General features: G+C 48.1%; 1 protein-coding gene across 2 annotated transcripts; it reads right to left on the reverse strand.

The window, feature by feature from the left end:
• Positions 1 to 1,093: 1,093 nt before the first annotated feature.
• On the reverse strand, positions 1,094 to 6,120 carry LOC123347941 (WAP four-disulfide core domain protein 12-like). 2 transcript variants are annotated; one of them, XM_044985122.1, is made up of 3 exons: positions 5,998 to 6,120; positions 3,272 to 3,412; positions 1,094 to 1,247 (listed from the first exon to the last, which is right to left on the reverse strand). In XM_044985122.1, exons 1-3 carry the CDS (start codon positions 6,080 to 6,082, stop codon positions 1,243 to 1,245), a joined length of 231 nt encoding a protein of 76 aa, XP_044841057.1. In that variant the 5' UTR covers positions 6,083 to 6,120; the 3' UTR covers positions 1,094 to 1,242. The 2 variants fall into 2 exon arrangements, 1 of the variants encoding a protein (XP_044841057.1); XR_006573121.1 differs by lacking the exon at positions 5,998 to 6,120 and adding an exon at positions 3,876 to 4,025.
• Between the last annotated feature and the right edge of the window lie 4,273 nt (positions 6,121 to 10,393).

Here is a 10,393-nt window from a genome sequence, read left to right on the forward strand (position 1 = left end):
AAACACCTATGGCTGGTAGCAGATGTTGCTTCTGCTCCTGACTGTGTGTGAGACTTCAGGGTTATTTATGTCACATGAGCCGGGGGACCGTGCCACACATTTCATTAAATCCGAGGGAGGCCAGTTGGGGTCTGTCTTGGACCCAGCAGGGGCTGACTTGTGCGGGTAGCGAATGTGTCTGTGCAACGTGTCTATCTGAGAGCGTCTGAGGGGTCAATCTGGGGAGAATTCTCAACCCTTTGTTATTGTGGGCGAGTTCAAGAATGATTCTGCTGAACAAAGGAAATCTGAAGAAAAACCAATATGTGACGGTGGGTTGTGCAGGGCTCCAGCTCCCCTCTGCTTTGCTGAGCTCTGCAGTTCTCCCCACGGAGATGTGCGAGGCCCTTGGGCACAACAGGAGTTGGACTTTTGCAGACTATGCACAGTTCAGTGTTTAATCTGTTGGACTGGGAAAAGTTCTGATAATGGGGGGAAAGTCAGCAGGTAGAGCTCCCTTCCAGAGGGCACTCGCCTTTCACAGCACTGCCAAGCAGCCCAGTTGTTTAACTCTTCTGTGTACTCCAGGAAGAAAATCTGCTTCTTCTGTGAAGTTCCCTGGGAGAAAGAGAGATCGCAGGATGCCTCCTGGAGCTGGTTTCTAGATGCCAGCTGATGGAGTTTGCTCTGTGTGTATGTGTGTGTGTCTGTCTGTCTCATTTTGCATTAATTATTGGAGATATGGGACAAGTGATACAGCTCTCAGTTTAATGGACTTTGCATTTGGTGGATCCTAGATTTTGAATGGGGCCTTATGTACCTTTGGAACTAAAAGATGTTTTGAGCAGGAATGTTCAAATCTCAGCCAAAGCTCCTAACTGACACCCCTTGTGAGATCTGTCAGGACATTTTTCTTTGGCAGTAACAAGATCATTTGGCCCCGTTTCTACAATATCTGCCTCCAGAGCTTAAATAATCAACCACATTCACTTCCTGATATACCTCTTGGCCTCCCACCCCTGGCTCCTGACATTCCTTAACTCATTATTAATAGACTGTTCAGTAGAGAACTGACGGAGAGACAATGAGACTCAGGAATCCCCAGTGGCAAAGCTGAGGCATAAACAAGTTTATTTGTAACTGTGCCAGAGGCTCCGTTTGAGCCCCAGTATACAGCCTGCAGGGATCTGGAGAGTCCAGGACACAGGGATCTGGGTCAGCGCTGTCCTCGGGATGCCCTCGGCCTATCCATGGAGCAGGGAGTTATGCTGGAAAAATAAAAAGTGATCAGAGGCACCATGAGAAAATCTTGCGCTGTACAAACTGAGCTGCCCTTGCCAGGCTTTGCAGAAAAGCCGGAGGGCCCAACTACAGGCCTGGCTTGGGGTACACGGCTCTCCTAGGCTCTGTGCTGTACAGAACTGTGTCTTGTACAGGGATGAGCACGTTTTCAGTGCATCCCATTAGGTGCAGCCATACCCTGCCAGCCTCTGTAACATACATGGCAGGTGACAGTCTAGGCGCTGGGCCCAGGAGGTCTGGCTGGCTCTACCTGATTATGTACGTGCTGGAGAGCTGAGCTTATGACGAATGAGCCCTGCCCACAAGCCAAGTCTGCTGCATGTGTCCTCAGGATCCCACTATTATAGAATTCACAGTGGGAGAGGATCTCCCCCATTCCCCTCCTGGCAGGGCACCCCAGCCCCCGCTCTCATGCTTGTCTCCTCTTCCTTGTGTCTGGCACTACTAGCTCTGCTGCCTCCTCCCAGCTGGCCCCTATATGGGGTCAGTGCACAAAGGGTGCGTCTAAGAGGACTGAGAGGCCATTGGATTTGAAATCTAATCAGGTTCAGGTTTAGCATCAGCTTGTCCCCAGCGTCCCAGCATGACGAGTGCTGGGGAAGCCGGGAAGCCAAGGACCCAAGTCCTTCACAGCTAAAGCAGCACGTTCTGACCCTGGGCATGAGCTCTGGTCAGTGCAGTGCTGTGTCTGCAGCCCAGAGCTGTAATTCCCTTCCTAAGGGCAGGCAGTCCCCTGGCCCAGCTGGAGCAGGGTGTGATCTCACCGCAGAGCTGTATACACATGACTGATGTGTTAGAAGAAATGGGGACCCTTCTGAGGCCAAACACAATCTTTCCCACAGCCGGTGTCACAGCACTTCTTGTTTTCTGGACACTTGCTGTCCTTTTCACAGCGGTTAGGAGGATCAACCATGGGACAAACTATAGTGATGGCTGGACAAGTCCCAGGAGTCTTTGAAACAGCAGAAATTAATGGTATATAAAAGCGTACATGGTTCACTGAACATCAATGTGTGGTGCCCCCTAGTTGGCCTTATGTATCTCTCCATCACACACTCTCTGTCATAGAATCATAGAATATCAGGGTTGGAAGAGACCTCAGGAGATCATCTAGTCCAACCCGCTGCTGGCTGAGTGCACGGGAGAGGCCACGGTATTTGCCATAGTAGAGTACTGTGCTCAGTAATGCTCCTTGTTACTTGGTAAGTCTCTGATAAAACTGGCCTTTGTTCTGGCCCCACTGAAGGCCGTCTGTGCCAGGTCTGTGGGTGTATGGGGGCCACGAACCCAGTGCTTTCCCCACTGGGCAATTTCTCCTCTGGTACAGGGCCAGTGAAATGGCTTTATGCAGCCCTCTTCGCAGCTGCTGGCCTAGGTTGACTGGAGAAGGGACAGGTGAATTGAATGCTATTCTTGGCTATCCTGTGCTGCTGACAGGTGGTTCCTTATGGGCCACTCTTGCATATGCTCCTCTGCCTTTAAAATCCAGGAGGGACTAAGCTGGCAGAGACCCACCCCATCTTCCTCATCTGATGAGCTAAGATGAGCTCAGATGAAGCCCAGAATAGGGCATCTGAGTGCTGAGCGGTCCTGTGAGTGGAGACCTGCCACCTGGAGATGAGGGGACTGGAGAAAAATGAGCCCAAGGAGGACTGGATTCAGTCCCCTGCACACACATTTAACCACAGCATCGAGGTACCAGGGGGCATTATTTAGCTCTACACCACCCATGACTCATAACCCCACCCAACCCACTTAGCTCCCCTCACTCAGTGTCTGGTTCTCACCAAGGCCTCTGGATGGGGTGACCAGCTGTCACCTGGTGGAATTCCTACTCAGAGCTCCCCAGGGATTTTTCTGTCCATTGAAATCGCCAAAGGCGCCTGCCCAAGATCACTCCATATCCTGCAGACAAGCCTGGCTCATCAGGATGGGGGAGAGACTTCCCCTGCACGAGACCCTAAATGTCAACATGGGCATTCTCACGTACCTTCTGCTGCTTCCACACAGCGCATGGCAAAATGGCAATCACAGCACTTTTTCTGCTCTTTGCAGTCATAATCCGTGGCACACTCATCAGTTTGACCCCGATAACACTTTGTGTAATCTGGTGGGCAGGTCCCAGCTTTCACTGTATCAGAAAACAGCCAGAGTATGAACACCCTACTATTGGCTGCGGGGACTGTTGATTGAAATCCATCCTGCAGTGTCACCTAGCACAGAGGTTCTCAACCTTTTTCTTTCTGAGCCTCCCCCCTCCCCCACACCCATGCTATATAAACTCCACGGCCCACCTGTGCCTCAACAACTGGTTTTCTGCATATAAAAGCCAGGGCTGGCATTAGGGGGTAGCGAGCAGGGCAACTGCCTGGGGCCCCAACCACAGGGGCCCCCCATGAAGCTACATTGCTCAGGCTTCAGCTTCAGCCCTGGGTGGTGGGGCTCAAGGACCTGGCCTTCAGCCCCATGCGGTGGGGCTTTGACTTTCTGCCCTGGGCCCCAGTGAGTCTAATGCTGGTCCTGCTTGGAGGCCCCCATGAAACCTGCTCAAGCCCCCCTAGGGGGGCCCGGACTTCTGGTTGAGAACTACTGACCTAGCAGGCTAGAGGCAATGTCCTCCACTGTCCTATGAGGATCAGAATTCAAGACTTGAACAAAAGTTACTAGTCAGGACATGGGGCTCTGCCACCTAGCTCTGATTGCTGCTGCTTTCACTCTGCAATAGCGACAGGGAAGGCCATTGTGAGTCAGGCCCTTTGTGATGGAGCAGAACAGAGATGGGAATGTGAGCGCTCCTCTGTCCACAGCTGCAATCGCTGCACTAGCTGTCCACGAGGCACTGGACCTAGTCTGAGATCCTGGTCTTGATTGTCAAGGCTCTCAAATGGACGGGGCTCTCTCAGATACCATCTCTCCTTCCATGACCAAAAGCTAACGCACAAGCTGCAATCAATCCTCAGGGATGATTTTCATCAATAAAGCTGAGACTAATAAACGTGGGAAGCCAGCTCATGGTAGTAGAGTCCCCTCCCACAAAAGCTCATGCATGGCCACAATCCCTGCGGCCTCAGGACAAAACCAAGGACTCAATTCAGTCTATATGGAAAACGTCTGTTTGGATTTAGGTGTGTTTATTATCAGGGTTGGGGGATTCGTGTTTTGTCGGGAAACATCGATTTGACTGCACACACACAAACCGACACAAATATTTTCATCAAGAATAATCAAAATTTACAGATGGGCAAAGTCAGAAATATGAGAGCTTGAGTGCTGGTTACAGTTTGATTTAAGGATAATCACTTTGGATATTTTGACCTGTGATGTTAACAATTTGTGGTTTCATGGTTATAAAGCTTTAATTTTTTCAGTCTCAGTGTCTACTCTCACGAAATAATTATTGGCTGAGCCACCCTTACGTTTCTACAGCTGTGAAAATAGAAATAGATACAAATTGAAAATAATACTTAAAAATAAACATCAATATTATACATCAAAATTATACAAAAAGAAAATTGAATTCTGCCACGTCTATTGATTATGTGCTCAGATATGAAGGTGAGGAGTGCAATATAACGATCACAATGTGTATCTGTCTTAAGCTTTTATAGAGTGCCTCTCACCAGGGTTGGAGGATTCATATTTTATTGGTAAATGTCAGTAAACTCTGATTTTACTGTACACACACAAACCAACAAAAAATATTTCCATCAATAGTTGCAATTTATAGATGGGCAAAGTCAGAAAAATGAGAGCTTGAGAGCAGATTAGAGTTTGATTTAAGGATATTTACCTTGGATAGTTTTACACGTGGGTGTTGACAATTTGTGTGTTAATGGTTACGAAGCTTTAATTTTTTGAATGTCGTCTATCACTAAGTAATTATTGGTTGACACACACCCCCCCAATAATTTTCCACAACTGTGAAAATGTAAATAGATTAAAAAAATTAAAACCTTAAAAATAAACAAATATTATCTGTCAATATTACACATAAGAAAATTGAATTCTGCCACCCCTAGTTACTGTTTGCTCCAATACGATGGTGAGTATGACTATCAGGGTATAGATCTATCCCAAGCTTTTCTGTAGTGCCTCTCGCCGTGGTACCTTAGCATTGTTTGATAGAGACACAGAGGAGACAGACAGATGGGGAACGATTTCTGGGAGAACTTCTTTAGTTAAGAAAATAATTTCTACCCCTTCTCACTGGAAAACTGAGATTGGGAGAGAAATGAGCCCAGGCAGGGATGGGTCAGCAGCCCATGGACACACTGAATTCCAGACCCTTGCTACTCAGGGGAGTTACACATAATCCACCACTGTCAGTTTAGTCTAAATGCCACAGAACAGGGAGTTTTCATTTCTGCCCTCATGGACTGAGCAGGGTTCAGGGGTCAGAGCAAAAACAAGGGGCTGCTCCTTTGCTTGGCCTAAAAAGCAATTATGAAACCAGACCATTGGGTGCAGCCATCAAAGAGTTAAAATCTGCCCTTAAGCCTGATTGGCAGATCAGGCCTCAATGTTTTGGGCACAAAGGCTGCAACTAAGGCAAAGTATTGCCCAGTAAGTTTCCAAATGGGACATCTTCAGCTGCGGCCCTGGAAGGGTCACAGTACAAGGACCCCTGTGGAGCCCCTGCTCTGTTTTCCAGTAGGATTGGAGCCTGCTGCCCTCTGCCCCGGGCCAGGCCTGGAGACAGCCACTCTCTGTACTAACCTTGCTTCAGCACAGTGGCAGCCGGCAGCTCCGTCCAGAAGGTGAGGAGCCCCACGAGGAGGAGGAGGACGCCCACTGACTTCATGGTGCTGTCGGAGAGCTGGGTCTGAATGCCCCGAGTGGAGCCAGCTGGGATTTAAACTCTCCCAGGGTGGGGATGGGGGGAGGGGGAAGTGCTTGGGGGCCTGCCAGCATCCTGCCCTTTCTTTGTTCATTCCACAATCAGGTTCACATGTCTGTCCTGACTTATTCTTGGGGAAGAAAAAAATAAAAAAAACCCAAAGCCCTGCCATGCTGCAAGGGGAGTCTTTCCATTGCTCCACAGCAGCCTGGAAGAACGGCCTACGCCCTTTGGCCCTTTCTGCGCCAGCCTGACATTAGCATGATCCGGAAGCGTTTCAAGCAGCAGTTTTCCCTAGGTGCAGGGCCCCTGTTTGGTGTCGCACAGAACCATCAGCCTGGTATTTCCTTGTTGAGTTACTAAAGCTGAGCACTTACTGGCCGGCAGAGAGCCAGGCATTGTTGGGCCCAATTTATCGTTGCCCAGTGGCCCCATTGTGCAAAGCTCCCCACAGGGAACTCCCCCAGCACAAGAGGCAACGCCATCAGTGGCAGAGCCAGCCCTGCAGCAGCCCCGGATGCTGGGGAAATCCTGGGGACGGCTGGGGATGGAACAGACCTGGGAGCAACGGGGTCACTGGAACTTTCTTCCCTTGTTAGTTTCTCACCGCCTGAGGTTGTTGCCAGGCAGCGCAGGCCCATCAGGTTAGCCAGGCAGGGCTGTATGGGAGACTCTCTGTACCTATGTGATGGGCTGCGATTAGTGTTTGAGGCCTTTGGAATAGGGCCATGTGCCCAAAAAGTGCTCGGCGGATTTTCTGCTGCTGTTGGTTTGGGGCAGTTTGTTACTGATTTGTGTTTGCACCCAGAGGCCTGTGCAATGGTCCTTGGCTTAAAATGCCCCTAAACAATACATTGGAATGAAATGGTTCAAAGAGGGAGGTATGTGAGTAATTAGCTGAACCAGATTCTACAGCTTGAAGCCTGGGAGCTGCCAGCTATGACGCCAGTAGTTCTGGCAAGCTCAGGGAGCTGTGTTATTTCTCATGGTGTTTAATTTGTGTTGCTGCTTTTCTGTGAATAGCTGGGCGCTGTCGGGTTGAGTTCTCCTCTCCACTGAATTGTTTGAAGCAGGTGAAAGGTGGTGGGAATGTCATGGTAAGTTAGAAACATGTCAGGAGAGAACCACAGAGTGGAGTTAAAGAACTGGTGGGAGCAGCATTTGTGTGGAGTGATGGAATGGCTGAGCAGGACCGTTTAAGGCTTTTGGTGAGGCTACCCAAGTGTTAGAGCAGCAGAGCAGGGTCTTCCCACGTTGAGAAGGAAGTGGGCCCTGGGAAAATCATTTGGAAGTAGGAATCTCGCTGGCTGTCCACAGGGTTTGCATGAGCCTTTGCTGCTTGAGCTAAAGGATTATCTCCTTTACCTACAAGTTGTATTCTGCTCATTAACTTCTAAGGGAGACCAGCCACTAGCAGATGCTCCTCTCTAATGCAGGTAATGTTTAGATTGGACACTTTTGATGAGAAATGGTTGCCCCTGCTTTTGGACAGTCCTTTTCTCAGGAGCACTTGGCAGTTCACTCATTGTGGCAGGGGGCTTTGGGCAGTGTCACACCCACCCCGTCACACAGCCTTGCCATCCTGGTCACGGCTGCCACATGTTGGGACCCAGGGATTGACAAGCCCAACGTGGGGCCTTTTTTTCTTCTTCATCCTGGAAGCTGTTGTGACCTGCCCTGGAGAGGAGCAGGAGCTAAATGATATCACCCTCCCCATAGCTGTGTCCTGATCATCTCTTGAGTTGTGATGTGATCCTATGGTTCAGACGGTCCCTCTGTTTGGGACAGTTTCCACCCCCTTCTAGACTCTTCTCTGTCTTTATCTTTTTGGCGTCTGTCTAGTAAGAGTTGGGCTTAGCTGCCAGGTTTAATTGACTGAGCTGCAGATATCGGAGACATAAGCTGCATGTTCCTCTCCTTTGCTTTGCCTGGCTCTCAACCCCTTTGTGTGCTCTTGTCTTAAGAGGAAATTGCAGAACAGTACACGAGAGCTGAGAGCCACGCTGGTAACTCACCCTCCCTCTCTCCCAACAAGGGCATCTGGTGCCATTTAAAAGACTTTCTAGCAAAGATTTTTTCCATTAAAAGACTATGCAACAGAAGATTTGTGACAAGCACAATCCAATCCCTGGCATCAGAACCCCCCCAAGCTCCAAATGCTGTTAATGTTTTGGCAGGAAGAAACAGGGTGCCTAATAAATTCTCCCATCCAGGAACCCCTGCCAGATCCACCCCACCGAGAAAACACCAGCAATTGTGCAAACCGTCAAACAAGGAGAACCCCCATTGAGCCCAGGCTCACACGTTGCTATTGAAGCAATTTAGGAAGCTACAAGGTTGGCCAAGAAGAGAGGAAGAACAAGCGCTTCTGCAGGAACAAGTTTGTTTATAACTGAGCAAGACTGTAGTTAAACCTCATTGTATGGTGTCAGGCACAGAATGAGCAGAGATCTCCTGGCCCCAGCTAAAGATTCTGCTCTCCCCAATCCACACCTTCCCAGGCAATGAGAGCAGGAGGGAAAAGTCCCATTTCCACATCCCAGTGGGGCTCTGGGTGATGTTGCTCAGGGGAACCAGAGTCCCAGGCCATCCCATGGCCTCGCTGTGCTGCCTGGGCAGGGTCTGAGTCTGCAGGGCAACGCCTCTGAGAGACAACGTGTGAGACTGGTGGAAATAAAGGGACATAGACACAGTCCCGTGTGGCATTCTGATAAGTAATCTGGGGAAATGTGGGCTCAGCAGAACTACCATTAAATGGCTACGGAATGGGTTAAACAACTGCCAACAAAGAGTAACTATTAATGGAATGATGTCCGATTGGAGGGAGGTCTCAAGTGGGATTCCACAGAGTTCTGTTCTGGGTCTGGTGTTACTTAACATCTTTATTAATGACCTGGATGTAAGAATAGAGACATGCTGATCAAATTTGCAGATGACACAAAGCTAGAAGGGGTTGCAAACACTTTGGAGGATAGAGCTAAAGCTCAAAGGGCTCTTTATATATTAGAAAACCGGGCAATGGACAACAAAATGAGATTCAACAAAGACAAATGTAAGGTGCTACACATGGGGAAGAAAAACAAAACACAAAAGTACAGACTGGGGGACAACTGGCTTGGCAGCAGCACTGCTGAGAAGGATCTGGGAGTTGTGGTGGATCACAACCTCAACAGGAGTCAACAGTGTGATGCTGCTACAAAAAAGCAAATGCAATTTTGGGTTGCATTAACAGAGGCAGAGCACGCAAGTCCTGGGAGGTGATAGCACTGCTCTACTCGGTGGTGATTAGGCCTCAGCTGGAACACTGTGTCCAGTTTTGGTCACCAATGTATAGGAAGTAGGGCTGTCAATTAACTGCAGGTAACTTGTGATTAACTAAAAAAAATTAATCGCAATTAATCACAGTTTTAATCGCATTGTTAAACAATAGAATACCAACTGAAGTGTATTAAACATTTTGTATGTTTTTCTACATTTTCAAATATTTGCTGTCAATTTACAGCACAGAATACAAAGTGTATAGTGCTCACTTTATATTTTTTATTACAAATATTTGCATTGTAAAAATAATAAAAGAAATAATACTTTTCAATGCACCTCATACAACAGGAGTGGGCAAACTTTTTGGCCTCAGGGCCAAATTGGTGAATAGAAATTGTATGGAGGGCCATGAATGTTCAGATCTGGCCCATGGGAGTAGTTTGCCCTGTCACACAAATACTGTAGTGCAATCGCTTTATCATGAAAATGCAACTTACAAATGTAGATTTTTTGTTACATAACTGCACTCAAAAACAAAATGTAAAACTTCAGAGCCTACAAGGCCACTCAGTCCTACTTCTTGTTCAGACAATCGCTAAGACAAACAAGTTTGTTTACATTTACGGGAGATACTGCTGCCTGTTTCTTATTTACAATGTCCCCTGAAAATGAGAACAGGTGTTCGTGTGGCATGATGGCATTGCTATGTATTTACATGCCAGGTATGCTAAACATTCAGATGCCCCTTCATGCTTTGGCCACCATTTCAGAGGCCATGAGTCCATGCTGATGATGCTCATTAAAAAAATAATGCATTAACTGAATTTGTGACTGAACTCCTTGGGGGAGAATTGTATGTCTACTGCTCTGTTTTACCCACATTCTGCCATATATTTTGTGTCATCGCAATCTCGGATGACAACACAGCACATGTTGTTCGTTTTAAGAACACTTTCACTGCAGATTTGACAAAATGCAAAGAAGGTACCAATGTGAGATTTCTAAAAGTAGCTA

Source organism: Mauremys mutica, chromosome 13 (assembly GCF_020497125.1).
Source record: "Mauremys mutica isolate MM-2020 ecotype Southern chromosome 13, ASM2049712v1, whole genome shotgun sequence".
Lineage (NCBI taxonomy): Eukaryota > Metazoa > Chordata > Testudines > Geoemydidae > Mauremys > Mauremys mutica.

Bases quoted from the DNA above. Each gene is read 5' to 3' on its own strand.
- LOC123347941 (XM_044985122.1), bottom strand. From the start codon at position 6,082: ATGAAGTCAGTGGGCGTCCTCCTCCTCCTCGTGGGGCTCCTCACCTTC. The intron at 3,413-5,997 runs GTTAGTACAGAG...TTTCTGATACAG, and splicing joins TGCCACTGTGCTGAAGCAAG to TGAAAGCTGGGACCTGCCCA.